The sequence below is a fragment of the Microcaecilia unicolor genome, chromosome 2 (genome assembly GCF_901765095.1).
Source record: "Microcaecilia unicolor chromosome 2, aMicUni1.1, whole genome shotgun sequence".
Classification (NCBI taxonomy): Eukaryota; Metazoa; Chordata; class Amphibia; order Gymnophiona; family Siphonopidae; genus Microcaecilia; species Microcaecilia unicolor.
In genome coordinates this window covers 347,085,394-347,108,912 of record NC_044032.1, presented here as the reverse complement: position 1 = coordinate 347,108,912, position 23,519 = coordinate 347,085,394, and the positions used below count along the sequence as shown (strand labels likewise).

Genomic DNA, 23,519 nt, shown 5'->3' with positions numbered 1-23,519 from the left:
CTTTTCTATACTAGACTATACTTGAATATTTTCTTTTTTTTTTTATCCTAATCTCTGGATAATTAAATAAACCTGTGTTAACCCCAGGAAGCGCTTCCTTGGTCTCTTTTTGTCTTTGTTGCAGTCTAAATAGTGCTACCAGTTGTCTGGTTCTTTTAAGGTACCGGGGTCGAGGGGATTGCATTTGTGTGAGTAGTGCCCAGCCGTGATTAGAGACTCTGGAGGCATGGCACAAAAAGCACAAAGTGGTGTTTTCTGCTCGGTTGAACCCGTGTCTGGTTGAACCTGAGTGGACTTTGACCGCCCGACGGCACTGGACAGAGTCGGCCGTCTGCTAACAAGTGCACGTGTGGCAACGGCTAATATCCAGTGAGTGGGCCTTGACAAGCGACCGACCAAAGGAAAAGTGTTTGGACCTTAAAGAACGTATTCTTCTGGCGAGGCGCAACCGGATAGGCGATAGGCAAACGGTGAGAGGTGAGAAGACAGCGTGGTAAGTACGTCATCATTTTGTGGGGATTGTTTTTTTGTATTCTTTTATTTGTGCTCTCTCTCTCTCTCTCTCTCTCTCTCTCTCTCTCTTAATTCTAAGACTTCAGATTAGAATCTGTTTAGTTGTAGTTATGCAGACTGCATTGGAGCAGGTCTCCAAGGCAGTGCCGGCCTACAGAAACGAAATTTTAAAGTACCACCAGAAATGGGTTAATGGAACTAAAAATCCGAGCATCATGTGGCCTCAGTCAGGAAGTTTTGACAAAGAGATTTTAAAAGCTTTAAGGTTGTGGATAGAATGTACTAAGACAAAAAAATATATAGCAGGGAGAGACATTTAAATTTGTGGAGACTATGGGATAATATGGCAAACAGTGATTATGATCAGGCAGGCCAAAACCCTCCGCCCTATGCGGCAGTCTCCAAGCAATGTATGGTAGGGGAAGGGTCTGCAGCACAGCTCACAGATTCCAAACATCCAGATCAGCTGCAGCCGCCCATATGGCCTACGGCTGCTGGTTATAGTGCACCCATTCCCTCAGCCCCAGCTATGGATAGAACTGAAAAAGAACTACCGGCACAGCCTAAAGCACTGCCGGACTTACAGCCATCTATAGGACAGGCAGGGCAGGCTCCCACTGCTCCTGTACCCACAACTTCAAGTGGGTCAGCTCAGTGTGATCCCATTCCCCCTGAAAGAACAGTGAAGCATGTAGATTCCTGAATCTTACCAGATTACAGGGATCTTTAATGATGGATGAATATATAGAACAGTGGATAAAAGAGGGAGGATTGGAGAATGAAATTAGAAAAATTATAAAGGTAAATGATAAGGAAGATGGGAGTGGAGAAGAAGGACAGGAATATGCTGGAATAGAACAGATTGATAGTCAGAAACCAGGAAGTAGTAAAGTGAAACAGATAGAGGTACCTGCAAATAATACCTGGGGCAAACAGAATCCAAACAAGCAGGGAAAAACAATGGTAGCAATTAAGCACCCACATGAGTCAATGAAATCAATGAATCCTTTACTAAGGACTAATAATTTGGATAGAACTGGAGCTCCTGTGTTAAAGTATGTCCCATGGTCCTTTATGGACCTAGAAAATGTATGTCAGAAGGAGGCGGGGGCGGGGGCGGGGCCTGGGCCAGGTTAGAAGAGACGTCATGGAGACTCTACAACCAACACAATAGATCTTCCTGCCCGTGCAGCGCTTCTGAAAGAGGTGAGAGGCGCTGCTCGGGTCGTTAATAGGGAGGGGGGTCTCGGTGGAGGGGGGGAGCGGCGTAGTCGACCTCAGGGGGGGCAGCGGGGGCGGGGCACGGGGCGAAAGAATGACGGGAGGCGGAGTTAGCTCTGCAGAACACAGGAACAGGAAGGGAGGGGGACCGGGGCAGCCAGCTAGCATTTTGCTTTTTCGGGGGGGGGGGGGGGAGCGGCGGAAAGTGGGGAGCAGCGGGGGGGGGGGGCAAGGCCGTCCATACAGGACGCTCCTGATGAGCGCCCTTGCCCCCTCCCGATCCTTTGCTTTTGGATTTTGCTGACCGGGTAGCCACGTGTATGTGTTGTGGCTTTTTTTTTTGTTTGTTTTTACGTTTGCAGCATGCGCAGAGCAGCCAGCAAAACGCTTGGCTGCTCTGCGCATGATTCAGGGGCCAATTACCGATGTGTATTGTGATTCTTTGATACATTGTACGTTTGAATACCGATCTGAGCATGTGTGACTTTTTTTTTTGGTGCATTCTTCGTTTTTAAAAAATCGTTAGGGACTTTAACGATTTTGATTTTTTTACGTTTGGTTGCTGCATCTGCCTCTTAAATGCTAAAACAAAGTGTTAATACCAACAGAGCTAGGAACCAGAAAAGTTAATGCTGCATTTCAGCTCGTTTTATATTTATTGTGACCTCTTGTCAGGCAGGTTTTTGTCTTTTCAGACCACAGATAGGGGTACTTTGTGAAAAACTCAGGGGAACCAATTGAATAATTTGTTGCTCAGTCATCAGACTTGTGCGGCTTGTTTTTTTTTTTATTTCTAGCTCACAGGTATTTCTGCATACTGCTGTTCATGTACCAACTTTGGAAGAGATGGTGTTTTTTCCTGCTTGCTTGAAGGAATTTATAAATGAGGGTCTTAAGAATGGAATAGCCAGAACAGTGGAGATATGTGACCTTGTGAATTAATTTCTGAATGTCTTTTTCCCTTTCAGACTGCAAATTACAAATTTAGGATTTTTTATTATTTTTTTTTATGGAATCAGGGTTTCATGCATACATGCCATCCAGATAATTTATATAAAGAAATATTTTCTGACTTTTAATATTATTTGATTGCGCTCCAAAGAGCTTCTCTTACCAACTGCAGAGGTAAAAGATTCTCTAAAAGAGCATTTAAAAGCATTTAAGAGCATTTAAAAATGTACCTTTTCTATTTCTGGAATGGCTATGCTATGCTTTTATTCATTTGTGCACATATGAGCTCACAGAAACTGTTTTGGTATCCACTTGGATACCATACATATTTTATTCTGTATAATGCTGTGTTTATTTGCAGATTAAGTCCACTAACACTACTGAATCCGAAAAGACAGAACTCATATATGGCCTCTTCAAACTATGTTTTTTGTCTGTTTGTGTGTTTTGTGGGACCCATCAGATACATTCAGTATAAGTGACCATTCCTGATTTTTTAAATTTTGTGGATAGTACAATCAGTATGTAGAAGTAGTTTCTCTCCTGAATACATATTGGTTGTGTGTGAAATTTAACAAAAGTGTTCTCTTCTGAATGCCATACTAAACACATTAACTATTTGTGTTCTGCCACTAATCAACAGTTTTAGTGAACACAGGCAGGCTGTAAAGTTTCCTTTCCCGCCCTCTGCACTGTAAGGGTCTCTCCCTCTCTGAAGTATACCTATATCTGATACTACCCTTTACCTGGATAGTATCTTTGCCCCATTTCCTCTCTATCTGTCTCCAAGAATACTGATGATGTTTCTTTATTTCTCAATAATACCCAGAGCCAGAATTGCCATTGGTGCCAATTTGTCCCTACCAACTTGCGGATCGGGCCTACCTGAGAAATCACCGATCCCGCCTATGAACTAGCCTTGATCTATGAGTCCACTGAAAGTCTGCAAGTCCACACCTTCTGTTGTCCAGAAGCAGAACTCTGATGCTTGCTACCACCTTTCCACGCTGCACTGCCTGCACCAGACTGATCTTACGCTTTGAACATCTATACACTACTGCTGCTGAATGTTATTTGCTTTTTGTGGACTTAATGGACTCATTTAAATGACCACTGCACCTTCCCTTCTCAGTACTATTTTGCCTGATGTTGTATTTCTTAAGCTACAGTATTTTGTGAATCAGTTGAAGTTTTATTTTCTGGTAGCTACATTCCTCTTTGTGCCTCTGTTGCCCTGTGTTTTATTTATTTACTAGCATTTGTATAGCGCTATCAGACACATGCAGCGCTGAACACCTGACACAAAGAGACAGGTCCCTGCACAATAGAGCTTACAATTTAAGTAATACAGGCAGACAAGATAGTTCTGTGTGGACCCCCCTTGCATAGTCCCTCATGCTACATTTAAATTTCTGAACACTCACTGGTTTTGCATTTTGTTTTCTGGGAAGGTTATGTTTGTTTTTGAATTACCTTTAAAGTGAAAAAAAAAATGCAAATTATACTCTATTCCTGCCATGTATTCTCACCCTTATCTTTTCATTCTGCTATTCTTTTCGGTGCCATACATTTAAAAAAATTGACCTGTAGATCCCATGCCTGGCAAGTCCTCCACATCTCTCTGATTGCGTGGGCTGTGCACCCTTTGTGCCTAGCTCTAACTTGGCCATCCATCCCCCTGTCTCCTAGTCCATTACTGATAATTTAATTGTTTTCTCTCTAAAGATGTTTTCCCTACTTACACTCTGTCATGTCATAGTGGTTCTGTATATGAACATGCTCAGTTCTGATCTTTCCTTTAATTTGTTCTCTTTTGCTTTTTTTCCTTTTTCTGCTTACCAACAATGGCTCAGTCCCAGCCATCTCTTAATTACTCTGCTTTCTTTTCCAGTTACCTAGGCCTCCTCACTGCCTGCTTGGCAGCCTCTAATATGCACTATGTCCGCACTGGTAATCCTGGCCTTTCTATGGTCAAATAATTGGAGGCCTGCCCTATACCTCCTCCAACAATCCTTACACTTTTTGTAGATTCTAGAATGAATGCACATCTGTTGCATTGGCTATGTAGCTAATGCACATGCTAGGTTATGAACCCCAGATAGGTGGTAGAGAGGTTGGGAGGCGGGGCTAGTGTTGGGCAGACTTCTACAGACTGTGCCCTGAAAGTAGCAGATACAAATCAAGGTCAGGTATGCACATAGAGTAACACTTAGCATGTCTTTCTATGCCGTCATCTACCATGTTACTATATTTTTAGCGGGACACTAATTAGGTTTGTGGTTCTTGGGCTCACCAGGCCTTGCCTCCTAATGGAAAGATACAATTACAAAGGTCTATTAGACATGTCCGGTTGGGATACTTTCACTTCATGGTTCTCTCCTTTAGGTTCCAATATAAGATCTCTTTTTATTGGACTGTTATGTTTTATTGTTATATTGATCCTATCTTGTTGTTTGCTTGGTTGTCACAACATCCCCCCCTGTTTACGCAAATTATGCACTCCACCTAAAATCCTTTTTATGTCAGCAAATACTTCACATAATTATGCCCCACGAAGTTCTTATACTGCTACTCCCTCCACAGACCCTAACACATTGGTTACCTCTGCATGTGTTTAATTTCTCCTCCTGGTTCCTAGACACAGGTATGCATACTTTTTTTAGTATCATTCTCTCTCTCTCTCTCTCTCTCTCCTCCTATCCAAACCCTATTGGCCCCTTTTGTTAACTTGTAGCAAAAGGAAGAACTCTGCACACTTTCTTGTCTCCTCTGGCTGAACACTGAGGACGGGAAAAGTCTTCTTTTTTTTTCCAGAGGGGGGGGGGATGTTGGTGGAGATGTACATTGTACTTATGAAGGCCTGAACCAAGCAGTTTCAGTGCTGCTAAGTATCTAATATCTAAGAATTAATGTACAGACGATGAGAAGTGGAAATTTCTCTTTTTTCTGTAAATTACAATGATATTAAGCAGGCCAGGTGAAGCAAGTACCCCCACCTCTTTCCCCCACCTTCCTCTGACCAAGCAAGTGAAAGACAATGAGCTCCTGCCATTTGTTGTCCATTTGCTGTTCACATGAATGTGTGTATTAGCCTTTGAGAGACTTTTAGGATGCAGATCAAAGGAAGTTCCAGGTGTAGGGGGCAGGGTTGACAGAGGAGAGAGAGATAGAAATCCTGTAGTAAGGACTGGATAAGAAAATATTATTGCAGAAGGGGGAGAATCTCTCCCTTTGAATATGGCCAAGAGACAGAATTCTTTCCCATGATGTAAGGCTACTATCCAGGACAGAATTACCCTTTTACAACCACAATCAGGTAACATCTTATTTCCTTCTCTGCCTAGAACAATTCAACACTATCTCCCTGGTCCCTGGAGTCAAAAGCAATAGTTCTATTGACAAGAGAAACCTAACACCTCTATAGCAACTGGAAGCAGTAAACTTTTGTCTCCTCTTTTAGAATAGGGGAGATATTAAATTAAAGGTTTGAGAAATGTATGTCCAAAACATTTGGACAACAGACCAAATGCATCTTCAAAAGGAAATATAAACAGATGCTGTGTATTTTATTGATACTAGAGATCCTGACTGACTGTAAGGTGCTAACTAAGGGGGTGTGACAACCCCTCCCCCTTGTGCTCCCTTTTTGTCTTGTAAGGGAAAAGAAACTCTATATATTATGTCTTTGCCAGATAAGAAGTTGGTCAGTGTCTAGTGCACTCTGCCCCATGCCAGGGGATGGAGAGCCTGACCTGATCATTTCCATTGTCCTTTCATGTTCTTTCTCCTCTTTTCTATACTAGACTATACTTGAATATTTTCTTTTTTTTTTTATCCTAATCTCTGGATAATTAAATAAACCTGTGTTAACCCCAGGAAGCGCTTCCTTGGTCTCTTTTTGTCTTTGTTGCAGTCCAAATAGTGCTACCAGTTGTCTGGTTCTTTTAAGGTACCGGGGTCTAGGGGATTGCATATGTGTGAGTAGTGCCCAGCCGTGATTAGAGACTCTGGAGGCATGGCACAAAAAGCACAAACAAGAACTTATTCCTAAACCTGTCTGGCCCCGGGGCCTTACTAGGCGCCAGCTTCTTAATAGCGTGTTCAACCTCTTCCAGCTCAATTGGCCTAGATAGCCGGTCCTGTACCCCTTTTGTGAGAGTTGGCAAGTGAACCCCATCTAAGAAAGCATTAATCTCCACCTCCTCCGGGTTAATGTCAGGAGTATATAATTTCTCATAGTATCGCTTAAAGATTGTTTGTATGGCCTCCGGATCTGTTGTGCCATCCCCACTTTCATCTTTTAGGCGTGTTATGTGCGTTCTATTTGCCTGTTGTTTTAATTTATGCACTAACAGCCTACTAGCTTTGTTGCCAAACTCAAAGTGTGCTTGGCGCACCCTTTGCAACTGCTCTGAGATGTCAGCTAATTGGAGTTCTCGAATCTCTTGCCTAAGTTTATGGGCTTGGTCTAATAACTTTTGTGATGGGCCTCCCGGGTCTCGTCTGCGGATTAGTCCCTCCACCTGGGCTAGTTGTTTGCGGGCGAATTCCTCTGCTTGGGTTCTTTCCCTATGAATATGAGTTTTTAATGCAATAAAGTGGCCCCTCATGACCGCCTTAAAACCCTCCCAAAGTACCCCTGGGGAAACCTCCCCGTTATCATTACATTGGATATATTCTTTAATAAGTCTTTCAAATTGGAGCACATGGGTCATTTCAGCTAGCAACGCATCCTCCAATCTCCACTGTGAAGCAGTCTGTCACCCCTCTGGGATCTTCAGCACTAGGATGACCGGATTGTGATCTGACCACGTACGTGGCTCGATACGCTGGTCCCTTACCTTTCCTATGACAGTAGTGTCCCCCAACCAAAAATCAATACGTGAGCAAGAGTTGTGGACCGAAGAGAAATAGGTATAGTCTCGCTGGGTGGGGTGGGCCTGCCTCCAAATATCACTCAGATGCCACTTGGCCATAAAAGCATGGAGAGACTCCCTCCCCCAACGGGCATATTTTACTGTTGGGGAGGAGTTATCTAACTGTGGATTAGAGGTGATATTAAAATCACCCCCCACTAACACATGTCCCTCCCCATGCGTCAGAAGTAACTGATCCAGCTGGTGGAAACCCCCCCCCCCCCCCCCCCGTGGTCTTCATTTGGCCCGTATACATTAACTATAGTGTACTTTTGTGTCCCCAGTTGCACAATTATCAAAAGAAAACTGCCACCCTTATCCCTGATAACCTTTTGGATCTGCCACGGGCGGGAGTCATTGAATGCCACCATGACACCTTTGCTTTTGGAGCCTAGGGTGTTGGATGCATAAAAAATATGCGGGTAATGACGATGCCTGCACAACCCCTCATGTTGCTTTTTAAAATGAGTCTCCTGAATCAGGGCTATGTCTATTTTTAAACGAGTTAGCTCCCTAAACAGAAGCTGCCGCTTCATAGACACATTGAGACCCCTGACATTCAGGAGCGCCAATGTTACATCCTGCATCTCTACGTCTTCTGTGGGCCCCCGGAGCCTACTCCCGCATGCTTACAACCCTCATCAACCGTACACTCCTTGTTGTTGGTCGTTCCCCCATCTTTTATTTCCCCTCCTCGTGATACCGCCCTCCTCCCAAATTCACCTTGATCCTCCCTCATTTAAGAAGAAGTATCTAGTGGAGGAAGCGACTCATCTCTCCACTCACCTTATCATTATACCTTTACAACTTCATAACATAACAGGTCTTCTGACAACAACTATCCAAGCAATGTAAACTTAACTTAAGAGGTCTATGCAGCTAGTTCCTTTGAACATATATCAGGCCACCCCCTGGCTCGCCTCAGCATATCATTAGTCCCCCTTACCCACATTCATGTGATTGGCTCAGAGACTTCTCAGCTGAGTGAAGCACATGCAAAAAGGATGTTTTTATTATTCCGGGGTTGAATGATGTCCAAAAAATAGCCTGCAGCATCAGAGCCTGTTTGATTTCTTTAAGTTTAATTTCTTTTATTGATTTTTGATACAGATACAATCAAGAGATCACAACATAACAAGTAACATTTTACAAAGTAAGGCAATACTGGAGCTCACATGTAAGAAGTAGCAATCTACGTCCATTTTGTGCATCCTCCCCCCCCCCCCCCCCACCCCGCAATAATAAAAACGTTTGGATTTTCCCCCCACTTTTTTAAGTTGTATGAAGTCTTTATTGAACATTTATCAAAACAGCATAACAAAATACAGCACTCCAGAACAAGTAAGTAATAGCATAACTGATCAGCTCCAGGTCTCTCCCAGCCAATCACAGCGCGTTTAGCTGTTACTAGTATCAGCTAAACGCGCTGTGATTGGCTGAGAGACCTGGAGGGCGGGATGTCCAAAAAGTTTTGATTTGGATGTCAGGTCTCTCTCTCATATGTTCGTCCTTCAAAGTTCGGTGGGGCTGGGGCTCAGCTGGTTCAGCTGTTCGAACGGTAAGACCGCTGAGGAAGCAGGGTCTGGGCTGGAGATTAAAGTAAGGCTGGTGCTGAATGCTCATCAGGACGTCTTTGGCATGCGTAAAGCAGCCAGCATAACGCTTTGCTGCTCTGCGCATGCTTGACCGGCCGATTCTCTGACTGTTTAACGATGGGATAGAGAATGCGAGCTACAATGAGCAGCTCATTTGCATTCCTATTCCTTGATGCATGCCCTTCCCTTACCGATTCGCTAAGGGAATCGGTAAGGGAAGGGCTCTAATGGTTTTTTTTTAGTGCATCTGGCTCTGAATTCCTAGTGAACAGCCTCAGGATTGTAAGGTACTACTGTATGAACTGTATGATGGAACACATTCTCCCTGAAAACATAAATATACCGATTCCTTCATTTTTTGTGGTTTTGTTTTGCGATAACATTTTGTCTCGGATGATGGTTAAGTCTTTGTACCTTCTTCAAAAGGAAAATCCATATAGAATTTTGCTGTGAAATGTTGGTTGTTTACATACTAAACATACTGTTGTCATCTATATTACTTGTATTGTGTATACTCTATGTATGTTGCCAATCTAAGCAATGACCTTTTGAGGAAATAAGTCTTATAATTTACTTGAGGAAAGCAGACCCAAAAAATCTTCAGTTAGATTTCTCCATTTTATGGGCTACGACTCACCTGCTTACTCTCCAGAATGCATTGTTTTACCCAGCAATAGTCTTACTGATGTCTCTTCCTTTCCCATCTTCATTAACCATTTAATACTGTAAACTGCCTTGCCACACTGTGAAATTGTAAGGTGGTATATACAGCTAACTAAACTGAATTTAGCTTCTAGGGAAGGTGTCACAGAATGCCTAGCCACCCACCTGGGGCTACCCCCTGCCACTTAGAGGATCTATCCCCAGTGCAGCTCAGGTCCACCTGCACCTGCCGTTTGTGCTCTGTACTAGCATCCTTCTCCCACTGACTGGGTCCCAACCACCTCTGGGCAAGTCTCCCCCTCTCAAATTATCCCCAGTGATTTCTAGGTTAGTGGGGCCACAGTTCCTGGAAAGCACTCACAGACCCAACACACAAACCACCAGGATTCTTAGTCTAGGCAAGCAGAGGCAAAAACTAAAATGGTTTATTATCATGGAAAACAGTGAACCATAAAAACGGATGGAACAAAAACAGCACATAATAACAGGTAACTGAACATGTATCAATTATAAAACTATCTAAAAATTTGTTCACCACCTGAATAGTGACTGGGAAGTACAGGAAATGTACCTGCTCACAGATTATAGATTATAACTGCTTACAGGACCTCAGTAAATAGGTTTTTCTCTCTCTAATTCCAAGCTGAGACTGGAGAAAAAGAGAGTACATCCTAGATGAATTTAGTGCTCCTGGTCCAATCAGAGCCCAGAACAAGTTTTAAAAAATAGCTGGCCACATCACTGCAGGTCTTATCTGTGTTAACTAAAGTTGGAACAGTCAGTTCTCTGTAGCAGCTTTAAATATAAACATGCAGCACCTGCTGGCCAAACTAGAATAATTAATGCAGTTTTACAGGCTTAAACTGTTTTGTCACAGATGGGGTTTTGGATTTAGCTCCCACTTTTTCTGTGGCAGTTCAATGCAAGTTACTAACAGGTATTTTCCTGTTCCCAGAGGGCTTACAATCTAAGCTTGTACCTGAGATAATGGAGGGTAAATGACTTGTCTGAGATCGCAATGAGCTGTGGTGGAATTTGAACCTGGCTTCCTGGTTCTAAGCCCACTGTTCCAACCATTAAGTTACTCTTCCCCTCTTAATAATTCACCAAGCTTATTGTGATGACTCATAACAGCTCCAGAAAACTTGGAGACACAGAAATTATTATTTTTTTAATTCCATTTCATCATCCAATAAGTTTATATTTTTCATTTTCTGCAACTTGTACATAGGGCTTGCAACTTGTCTAAGGGCCCTGTTTACAAAGGCACGCTAGTGTTTTTAGCATGCGCTAAAAATTAGTATGCACTAACCATGTAGACGCCCATAGAAATATTATGGACATAGAAAAAAGATGCTGTAGATCTAAAAAAAAACCTGTAAGATGTGCAAAATGTACAATTTATTCACCACTAAAAAAAATAATAATTAAAACCCGATACGGCCATGTTTCGCCTTCTCAAATGGCCGTGTCAGGGGCTTGAAACAGAACCCAGTGGTGTTGACAGAACGCTTCACCTACTGGTTTTAAACTACTCTCTCCTCAGAAGTAGCAATGACTGAATTGCACAAGGAAGCTAAAGTTATATGGTATCTGTGACCGATACATAGATTAAAAAAACATTTTTTTTGTACATATTCTTTTAAATGTATGTTTTATTAAAATATTTTTTATGTAAGTACAGACCCCCTGACACAGGCATTTAGCCGATAAATGGACTTTGTGTCAGTAGCATAGCTACGGGGGCCTGGACCCCCTGCCAATGACCCTCTTGACCCCTCCTCCCGCCGTTGCATGCCTTTGCTGGCGGGGGACTCCAACCCCTGCCAGCCAAGATCCTCTTCTTTCCGCAAAAGGCTTCCTTCTGTTTCTGATGTCCTGCACGTACAATGTGCAGGACGTCAGAAACAGAAGGAAGCCTTTTGCGGAAAGAAAAGGACCTCGTCTGGCAGGGGTTGGGGTCCCCCGCCAGCAAAGGCAGGCGATGGAGGAAGGGGGGGTTGAGAGGGTCATCGGCAGGGGGGGGCAAAGTTGTTGATGGCGGGGGGGGGGGGGGTCAGCGGCGCCGGGAGGGGGCTAAAATGTGCCCCTCACCTCGGGTTCTGGACCACCCTCCCTCCGGTCTCGCTATGCCCCTGCTTTGTGTTCCCTCCAGTCTGAAGCTCCGCCTCTCGATTTCCATCTGTAAAATAACCTAGTGAAAACAACTAAATGCAGAAGAGGTCCTGTGCGGGAAGGACGATGTGTGCCATGATGAGAGGGGCGACCAACTCCATGTGCAAAATGCCATGTCCAATGCACGTGGAAGAGCATCCTTCACAGTGAAAAATGTCAGTGAGGAGAAAGCCAAACTTCTCACCATAGGAGAGCCAATTGTTGGTTTTGCTGTGCCTGCCGGAAGCTTTTCAAAGGGCACCACAGGCTGACCCCACACAATGTGGCTATGAGAGAGTCTGGCATCTGATCAGGACCACTGAAAAATAATTGTCATGCAGTGCTGCCATGAGCACAGCATCAGCCATGTGCATGCATTCCCAGGGTCACATGCTGATAGTGAGTTTGTAGGAAGGCGATCAAGCCCTCTACCCTGTCCCCATGGGCCACATTTGCAGGAAAGGCCAGAACATGTCCCCATGCCCCTCACCCCCAGCATGCAAGGCTGAAATGAGGGGCTGCATATCTCAGAGACTCCCCCAACTAAGCTCAGGCCTGCTGTTCCACACTTACTTGGATATATGCCCGGTGGCAGCAGCCCACAAATGCAGACCCTGTTGAGTCCCACATACCATGAGTGACTGTGCATCACCACCTCCTTGCCAAAGTATAGAAGTCACCAAGAAGTGCTCTAAGCCAGCCACAATCCCCATGGCCCACCTAATGGACCTCTGGGCATGCAGTAACAGCACACGCCATAGCAAGCCCTCAAACTGGCTTCCCTCAGTTGGCACAGGCTGTTTGAGAAGCATAGCAAAACATGTCACATGGGAACTGGTCTGTCAAGCTAAAAGGCCACTGCCTGAAAACTATCTCCTCAAACTTGGGTGTTGCAGACGTTTTGGCATGCGCCGGGATCTGGAGGCACTTGGGCACCATTTCAGGTGAATCTGCAGGGAGAACAGGCTACCAATAAGGCGGATGAGAGAGCGACTGAGAGCCCAAGGTGAGTAACAACAACATAGCAGTTCCATAACAGCCATATTTGCTTATTTATTTTATTTATGCATTCTTGTATCACACTGTTATCCAAAAACAAGTTTCAGTTCAAAGTGGCTTACAATTTACAATTTGGTGAGATTGCAATAGTATTTTATAGTTAGGAAGGTGAGAGGTTATCGTTAGCTTATGTAGTTATATCTTGGAGCAATGTCTGAGTATGCAATAACCCTCAATATAGTACAACCAGAACCCCCATATCTCCAAAAATGTGTTGCACCTGACACCAAACCATTCAGATGTCACTGGAAAGGCAGTGGAGGGGGGGCAGGGAAGGATTCTGGCCCCAAACGCTTATGTGGCCCAAAATCAAAGTGCTCAGCATGACACATACAGCTACACAGCACATTGCAGCAACCATGATGGGGAAAAGAACCAGCATTCCTATGGAACTGCAGTGGGAATCAAACCTTGTTCCTCTGAATACAGAGCCCACAGCCCCAACCACTACACCACTCCTCACACATACCTGACAAGCTAGCATTCAGGAAGGACACCACAGAGACCACAGAAGGTATTCAGAGCACAAGGTACCATCCAAAGAGCAGGCCTCTTGGAGTTGTTCTGCCAGATGTTGATTGCTGGAATTGTAGAGCTTCTAGTCATCTACAAACAGCAGGCCTGATGTAAACTCTGCAGTCCACCAAATTTAACATGGAAGATAAAACAAGAAGGCATCCAGGAACAGAAGCATTGCTTGCTTCATTTTTATCTTTTGGACCAACCAAGGTGAAGTCTGTAGTTTTACACCAGCTGGTAATCTTGCCCCTGACACAGCCAGTATTTCAGGTGAAGCATGGCCATGTTGCGGACAGGTGACTGAATTCCTGGGAGCCTTTTGCTAACAAATAAAGACTACGTGTTTTCTACAAGGTCTGCATCCTTGTTTTATCTTCCACCTTTGCCAGTTCTAGGATTAACCCAAAGAGTGAAAAGTGTACTTGAAGGATTAAACACCATAGAAAACAACAGTAGTGTGAAAGTCTCCCTGAAATATTCATTGCTGGATCTTGAGAACAGGAATGACATACTGTTCACACAATGTAGTTTGCTATAATTTCATGCTAGTTAATGTGCTTGATCAATTTAGCATTTCATTTTGTATATTTTAATACAATTTAATATAATTAACCCAAGTTACACTGAGCTATCTACTTTTCTGAGACCTAGCCATCATGGATTCTGAGACCTAGCCATCATGGATTCTAGTCAGTGTGGATTCTTTCATGAGTTCTGAGGTTATCTTTTTCAATGAAGCATTTACCATATTCAGTGCATTTATATAGTTTTTCTCCAGTGTGGATTCTTTCATGAATTCTGAGACTACTTGCATGATTGAAGCTTTTATCACATTCAGAACATTTATATGGTTTTTCTCCAGTGTGGATTCTTTCATGAATTCTGAGTTTATATTTTTCATTGAAGCTTTTATCACATTCAGAACATTTACATAGTTTTTCTCCAGTGTGGATTCTTTCATGAATTCTGAGTTTACTTTTTTGCTTGAAGCTTTTATCACATTCATAACATTTATATGGTTTTTCTCCAGTGTGGATTCTTTCATGATTTCTGAGACTACTTGAACAATTGAACCTTTTATCACATTGAGAACATTTATATGATTTTTCTCCAGTGTGGATTCTTTCATGAATTCTAAGGTGACCTTTTTGATTGAAGCTTTTACTACATTCTGAACATTTATATGGTTTTTCTCCAGTGTGGATTCTTTCATGAATTCTGAGTTTACATTTTTGAATGAAGCTTTTATCACATTGAGAACATTGATGTGGCTTTACTCTTGGCTTTACTCCTGTGTGGATTCGTTCATGAACTCTGAGTTTATATTTTTGATTGAAGCTTTTATCACATTCAGAACAGTTATATGGTTTTTCTTCAATGTGGATTTTTTCATGAATTCTGAGTTTATATTTTTGATTGAAGCTTTTACTACATTCAGAACATTTATATGGTTTTTCTCCAGTGTGGATTCTTTCATGAATTCTGAGTTTATATTTTTGATTGAAGCTTTTATCACATTCAGAACATTTATATGGTTTTTCTCCAGTGTGGATTCTTTCATGAACTCTGAGTTTACTTTTTTGCTTGAAGCTTTTATCACATTCAGAACATTTATATGATTTTTCTCCAGTGTGGATTTTTTCATGATTTCTGAGACTACTTGAATAATTGAACCTTTTATCACACTGAGAACATTTATATGATTTTTCTCTCATGTGGATTCTTTCATGAATTCTAAGGTGACCTTTTTGATTGAAGCTTTTACCACATTCAGGACATTTATATGGTTTTTCTCCAGTGTGGATTCTTTCATGAATTCTGAGTTTAAATTTTTGAATGAAGCTTTTATCACATTGAGAACATTTATGTGGTTTTTCTCCTGTGTGGATTCTTTCATGAACTCTGAGACTACTTTTATGATTGAACCTTTTATCACATTCAGAACATTTATATTGCTTTTCTCCAGTGTGGATTTGCTCATGAGTTGTAAGGGTACTTTTTTTACTAAAGCTTTTATCACATTGAGAACATTTATATGGTTTGCCACCAGTGTGGATTCTTCCATGAATTCTGAGGTGACCTTTTTGATTGAAGCTTTTATCACATACTGAACATTTAAATTGCTTTGCATCCTGGAAGTTCATTTCATGCACTTGTCTCTTTCTAGTGTTGGTTAATTCAGGTCTTTTCAGTTGAAATATTTGACTGAAGCTCTTATTACATACAGAAAGTTTTGATGCTTTTCGCTCTTTGTGAACTTTCTGATGAATTATAAGCTGCGATTTATATGTAAAGCATTTTTCACATTCAGTGCACTGGGAAGACTTGTGTCTGCGATTTTTTTTTTCTCCTGTCAGGTTTGAACTTTCAGAGAACGTTTCCTCACATGCAATGCTCTGAAATAGTCTCTCTCTATTGAGTCTCTGATCTTGTGCAAGATTTGAGAAACAGTTATAATTCCTTTCTTGTTCAGTACATGCATTGGGTTTGTCTCCATTCTGCGGTTCTTCTTTCATGCTGGCTGGTGTAACTTTACTCATACCTCCCACACAATCAGCTAAAGGATCTGTGCTGTCTCTGGAGGGGTCTTCATGGTTCAGTTCCTCCATCTGTTGCCCACTGCACTCTCTCTTTCTCTTACTGTTGTTCCCAAATCCATCATCTGTTGGATAAAAATGAGAGTACGTACATAAATTATACAGCTATTGAGTAAGATATCTATTGGCAAATATCTCCATAGGAATTTTTTATCCCAAATACTTTGACTAGTTTTGTTACTTTTTAACTATTTTTCAACATAACAGAATATACAAATCCTTCATTATTATTTATTCTACAGATATCCATACAATTATCAACACATGATCCTCACATTCCCCCTAACATGTCTCCTCAAATAGTGATCATCAGGTTATTATACAGATGTCCCACTTATCGTGTGTCCACAAAAGTCTTACACTGTACAGCCTGAAAGGTCGCACCTCCTTCTTATGTTCCAATGCTGGCAACGCCTCAATATTTTCAAAGTTTGTAATCCACTGATATCGCCGTATGGACTGAGGAGAGTTAACTCAGTCTTGGAGCCATGAGCAGCCTTTGCTGTAATCTTGATCTTTAAACGCCACTAGATGTGAAACCTTCACAAAACTTATCTTCCCAGGGAGACTAGTCTGGGTCTTTAACACACGCCTAAATCACATTCAATCATCACTCGGGTCTCGACACAGGCCGTGTTTCATTTTACTTCTTCAGGAGACCTTAGTCAAACAACATCAACAATTATACTCCAATACACATATTTTTCAACATATTTGTAATCGCAAACATGTAATACCAAATACCTTTCACCGCTTCATTAGAGTTTTAGGCACACCATAGGTAACCCTCTGGATTCGACGTGACAAATTCACGTTAGATTGGATAACCTGTTAGGGGGAATGCGAGGTTCATGTGTTGATAATTGTATGGATATGTGTAGAATAAATAATAATGAAGGATTGTATATTGTGTTATGTTGAAAAATAGTTAAAAAGTAACAAAACTAGTCAAAGTATTGGGGATATAACATATATGACTATTTGAAATTGAATATAACCCTTGTACTCATAGGAATCTTTAAAGACATCTGCTTTGCCAAGTCTCCATGGGGTTTATTTCAAAGCACTTAGACTTACAAAGTTCCATATGTTAAGATGGGGCTCTTTTTCAAAAGAGAAAAACGTTCAAAAAGTGGCATAAATCTGCATTTGGACGATTTTCTCAAACAAATGTCCAAATTGGTAGTTTCAAAACAAATGTTTAGACATTTTTCCATAATGTCCGTCAGAACTGCGTTCAAATCACAAGGGGGAATGTTAGGGGCGTGTTAAGGCCTGAATCTGGGCGTTCCTGACACTTAGATGTTTTTCAGCTATAATGGAGCAAAACAAAACTGTCCAGGACTAAAGCTAAGACATTTTGAGCTAGACCTGTTTTTATAACGAATAAGGCATAAAAAGGTGCCCAAAATGACCACTGCTGGGAACCAGGGATGACCTCCTCTTACTCCCCCCAGTGGTCACTGACCCCCTCCTACCCCCCCCCCCCCCCCCCCCCCCAAAATGTGACTAAAAACATTACTTACCATCTTCTATGCCAGCCTCAGATGTAATATCCAGGTCCATTAGAGCAGCATGCAGATCCATGAAGTAGTCTAGTGAAGGTGCAGTGCACTGCAGACAGGTGGACCTAGGCCCATACCTCCCCTTACCTGTTACACTTGTGGTGGAAACTGTCAGTCCTCCAAAACTCACCAGAAACTCACTGTACCCACAGTCAGGTGCCCCCTTCACCCATAAAGGCTACTGTAGTGGTATTCAGTTGGGGGTAGTAGGTTTTGGGGGGCTCAGAAGATAAGATAAGGGAGCAACAGTGAGATGTGTACCTGGGAGCATGTATTTGAAGTCTACTGCAGTGCCCCCTAGGGTGCCTCATTGCTCTCCTAGGATGTCTGTGTGGCCAGTCTACTAAGAAAGCTGGCTCCTCCTACATCCCAATAGCTTGATTTTTGGTGGTTTTCACTAGGACTTTTTTTTTTTTAATGGCCCAAAAATATAAACGCTTGGAGCACAAAAACATCTAGCAAATAGCCATTTTGGGGAAAAAATAAATGTTTTTCTGTTTTGAAAATGGCTATATTACCCACTTGAATTTTTTAGGCGTCATATCGAAAATGCCCTTCCACATCACTTTGTAAGTCTAAGTGCTTTGAAAATACACCCCCATATGTCATATAAATAGGAGGCAGTGGGCCACATGACTCATGGCTGAAAGTAACCTGGCCGATAGCCAGACTACAGGGGACAGCCCAGCTAATTCCCGTGGTTGGCAGTGAGACCGAATATTCAATACAGGCCATTTCCGATGACCGGCATTGAAGATCTGGTTTATTTTTGGCCAGTGTAAACTTAACCAACCAAGCCGATATTCAGCATTGGGTGGTTAAGTTTAAACCAGCCAAAGATAGGCCTGCTATTTCGTCGGCCCAAATTGGCTGCCAAACTTAGCTGGTGATGCGCTGAATATTAGAGGATAGCCAGTTATATTATGTGATATAACCAGTTAGCCGCTAAGCGCTGAGAATATTTAGTAGCCATTTCCCGCTGAATATTCCTGAATAGTTGGTTAAGTGCTATTTAACTGGCCAGGAGGTATTCCTGGCCAGTTAAATAGCGCTGAATATTGGGGGATGGTGGCATGGTCACGGTCCTCCTCTTCTTGTCTGGGCCAGCCGCCATTTCTGAAGGCTTGAGGAGGCCTCCCCAAAATGATGGCAGCAACTTAGGCTGACTGGGTTGGCAGCCATCCGGTTTTGGAGGAGGAGCTCATTCGCCTGCAAAATTCTTTTAAGTTTTATTTTTGAGCTTATTAAGAAAAAAACATAACAAAGATTGTTCTTTTATTAAGCTCTTTTGAGCAGGGACTGACTTTTCTTCATGTTAAATTGTGAAGCGCTGCGTACGACTGGTAGCGCTATAGAAATGATTTATAGTAGTAGTAGTGTTCAATCACAATATATCACACAATCATGAATCTTCACAGACTCAATCCCACCCTACCTCCCCCACCCCACTACAGCCAAGTCCAGAACTCCCCTTTCTGGAAACAGGTGCCCCCCTCCCCCATGCAAACAAAAACCTGATTGCTTGGATTACTCAGGACTTCGAAATGGGTCCCAGCACCCCAGATGTCCACCAATGGTGACAGGTGTCCCAAGTCTTATGAAAAGAAAGCACTTGATCGGGCTGGATAGCAGCGAGTTTAATCATCTGGTAAATGTAATCCATGTTTCAAAGGACCTTGTCCACAGAAGGTGCTGGTGGTTGTTTACAAGCTGCCACTAAAATAAGTTTATTAGCTGTAAAAAGACTAGTAGCAAATTTATGTTGCTCTTTCTTCACTCCAACAAGCTTTAAATAGAGCAATACTCCGCCTGGATAGGCCACTTGAAGAATCTGTTGTAGAGTGTGCACTGTGGTAGTCCAGAAGGGCTGTATTACTCAGCAAGTCCACCAGATATGATACATGTCCCCTCGCTGACCACAATTTCTCCAACACATCCTGGTGCCCATTTTAAATATCTGGGCGAGACGACAGGAGGTATAGTACAATCGATATAAAATTTTATAACTATTTCCCACCAAACTACTGGCAATTGAGACCTTGACCAAATGCTTAAAAAGCAATTTCCCATTGCCTCCCCTAATCCGCTTCCCATTTATGTAAATAATGCTGTATGTAAATAGGTGAAAGGAGCAAGGCCTTATATATTCATGTTATGCTACCCTGTCATGGGGTCTACAGAACTTTGTCCCTCTCCCTTAAGGGAAGTCCCTCCAAAACACGGGGCCACCTTAAGAAAGATCCTACTGTAATTAACCAGGGCCATTTTAAGAGCACAGGTCCCACTGCAGGAGAAACTGAATCCTACCGAATCTGGAAGCCCGGCAGTAAGCAGTAGAAAATGAAGTCGCTGAAATGTTAGAAATGTGAGTTCTCACTAAATGTCCCCTCACTGACCATAATTTCTCCAACATATCCTGGTGCCCGTTTTAACTATCGTCCACAAGTAATTGGGCATTTCCCATTATATTGGTATCTAAACTGTCTGGTTGTGCATCGATTTCTGGACAGTGAACAACTGGGAGGGGCCCAATTAATTTCAACCCTAGACCTGACCCCTCAGCCATCTCTTCTCCAAGCTGAAGAGCCCTAGCCGCTTTAGCCTTTCCTCATAGGGAACTCACCCCATCCCCTTTATCATATTCATCACCCTTCTCTGTACCTTTTCTACATCATTTTTGAGAGGCGGTGACCAGAACTGCACACAATATTCCAGCAGCGGTCGCACCAAGGAGCAATACAAAGGCCATTATTATAATGCCCTCGTTTTTGTTTTTCATTCCCTTCCTAGTAACACCTAACATTCTATTTGCTTTCTTAGCCTCCACCGCCACACACTGAGCAGAGGATTTCAACCATCATCAACAATAACACCTAAATCCTTTTCCTTGTTGGTGACTCCTAATGTGGAACCTTGCATCAGGTAGCTATAGTTCGGGTTCCTCTTTCCCACATGCATCACTTTGCACTTGCTCACATTAAACATCGTCTGCCATTTGAATGCCCAGTTTCCCAGTCTCGTAAGGTCCTCTTGTAATTTTTCACAATCCTCTTGCGATTTAACAACCTTGAATAACTTTGTGTCATCAGCAAATTTAATTACCTTACTAGTTACTCCCATCTCTAGATCATTTATACATATGTTAAAAAACAGCGGTTTTGCTTCAATTAAATTACAAGCATTTTTGCTGACTTGTGATACGTTGATTCTGGATCTGACTCTTGATTTGATAAGAATGCCCAGCAAAGTGATGGAATGAATGTGATGGGTGATTGGTATGAGTGAAGCTATTTATTTGTATTATATTTGATTAGTGATTGCAATAAATATTTTCACACAGTCAAGATTTGTGCTCTGGAGCATATATGTAGAATATCGTTTATGAGTTACCAGCTCCGGGTTATCTTTAAATTTCCCCAATTGTTGATTTTCTTATGGTGTGTACTTTATTATACCCTTCTTATTGCATCTATTGGATAAACAGAGTATACTCCTAATCTCGTTTACCGTCTACATGAATCTTGCTGTACCTTTCTTACTGTATCTGTTAAACAGGATTCTTGCTAATTCTGATTATCTCATTGCACATGTTACTGTATCTCCCTTACTGTACCTGTTAGATACATGCTTGTTAATGCTGTCTAGCCTTTTGTTCATATCTTACTATATCTTCCATACTGTATCTGTTCTCCAATCAAGACATGCTTGATAAATTGTATCATCTTACTACACGTATGGTACTCTATATTCTTTATTATATTTGTTAGATGAACAATAGATGCTTGTTAATTTCATCTTATGGCATATACAGTACACTATGTTTCTTATTGAATGATCAATGCTTGATGTTTCATCTTTCTGTAAGTATAATACTTATTTTCCTTATTGCATTCATTAGATAAACACTATATGCATGTTAATTTTGATCATCTTAAGGCAAATATGTTACTACAGTGTCCTGATTGTCGCAGCTGTGGGAACACCGGAACCAAATAAATATCCATGAAGCGGTTTGTGTAAAAGGCAGCATTACATTCCACTTGACTCAAGGACTTACATAAGTACATAAGTATTGCCATACTGGGAAAGACCAAAGGTCCATTGAGCCCAGCATCCTGTTTCCAACACTGGCCAATCCAGGTCACAAATACCCGGCAAGATTCCTAAAATGTACAAAACATTTTATACTGCTTATCCCAGAAATAGTGGATTTTCCCCAAGTTCATTTAATAACAGTCTATGGACTTTTCCTTTAGGAAGCCATCCAAACCTTTTTAAAACTCCGCTAAGCTAACCGCCTTTACCACATTCTCTGGCAACGAATTCCAGAGTTTAATTACACGTTGAGTGAAGAAAATTTTTCTCTGATTCGTTTTAAATTTACTACATTGTAGCTTCATCGCATGCTCCCTAGTCCTAGTATTTTTGGAAAGCGTGAACAGACGCTTCACATCTACCCGTTCAACTCCACTCATTATTTTATAGACCTCTATCATATCTCCCCTCAGCCGCATTTTCTCCAAGCTGAAGAGCCCTAGCCGCTTTAGCCTTTCCTCATAGGGAAGTTGTCCCATCCCCTTTATCATTTTCGTCGCTCTTGTCTGCACCTTTTCTAATTCCACTATATCTTTTTTGAGATGCGGTGACCAGAATTGAACACAATACTCAAGGTGCGGTCGCACCATGGATTGATACAAAGGCATTATAACATCTTCATTTTTGTTTTCCATTCCTTTCCTAATAATACCTAACATTCTATTTGCTTTCTTAGCCGCAGCAGCACACTGAGCAGAAGGTTTCAACATATCATCAACGACGATACCTAGATCCCTTTCTTGGTCCGTGACTCCTAACGTGGAATCTTGCATGACGTAGCTATAATTCGGGTTCCTCTTCTCACATGCATCACTTTGCACTTGCTCACATTAAACGTCATCTGCCATTTAGACGCCCAGTCTCCCAGTCTCGTAAGGTCCTCTTGTAATTTTTCACAATCCTCCCACGATTTAACGACTTTGAATAACTTTGTGTCATCAGCAAATTTAATTACCTCACTAGTTAATCCCATCGCTAGGTCATTTATAAATATGTTAAAAAGCAGCGGTCCCAGCACACAGCCCTGGGGAACCCCACTAACTACCCTTCTCCATTGAGAATACTGACCATTTAAACCTACTCTCTGTTTTCTATCTTTTAACCAGTTTTTAATCCACAATAGAACACTACCTCCTATCCCATGACTCTCCAATTTCCTCTGGAGTCTTTCATGAGGTACTTTGTCAAACGCCTTCTGAAAATCCAGATACACAATATCAACCAGCTTCCCTTTATCCACGTTTGTTCACCCCTTCAAAGAAATGTAGTAGATTGGTGAGGCAAGATTTTCCTTCACTAAATCCATGTTGACTTTGTCTCATTAAGCCATGCTTTTGAATATGCTCTGTAATTTTGTTCTTAATAATAGTCTCTACCATTTTGCCTGGCACCAACATCAGACTCATCGGTCTATAATTTCCCGGACCTCATCTGGAACCTTTTTTTAAAAATCGGCGTTACATTGGCCACCCTCCAATCTTCCGGTACCATGCTCGATTTTAAGGATAAATTACATATTTCTAACAATAGCTCCGCAAGTTCATTTTTCAATTCTAGCAGTACTCTGGGATGAATACCATCCGGTCCAGGAGATTTGGTACTCTTCAGTTTGTAGAACTGCCCCATTACATCCTCCAGGTTTACAGAGAATTCATTGTTTCTCTGACTCGT

At 42.0% G+C, this 23,519-nt stretch overlaps 1 protein-coding gene and 1 pseudogene across 1 annotated transcript in view; one reads left to right on the top strand and one right to left on the bottom strand.

Moving 5' to 3' along the window:
- The window catches only part of LOC115463701, a 750,344-nt pseudogene that overhangs the window by 184,236 nt on the left and 542,589 nt on the right, over nucleotides 1-23,519 (top strand).
- LOC115463706 (zinc finger protein 2 homolog) overlaps nucleotides 13,074-23,519 on the bottom strand; it is a 37,824-nt gene continuing 27,378 nt past the window's right edge. Inside the window, exons 7-9 of the mRNA XM_030194423.1 lie at nucleotides 15,636-16,253; nucleotides 14,666-15,383; nucleotides 13,074-14,413 (exon numbers count right to left, since the gene is read on the bottom strand). Of these exons, the coding sequence (XP_030050283.1) occupies nucleotides 14,278-14,413; nucleotides 14,666-15,383; nucleotides 15,636-16,253 (1,472 nt within the window). The 3' untranslated portion in view covers nucleotides 13,074-14,277. The remainder of the gene's footprint in view (nucleotides 14,414-14,665; nucleotides 15,384-15,635; nucleotides 16,254-23,519) is intronic.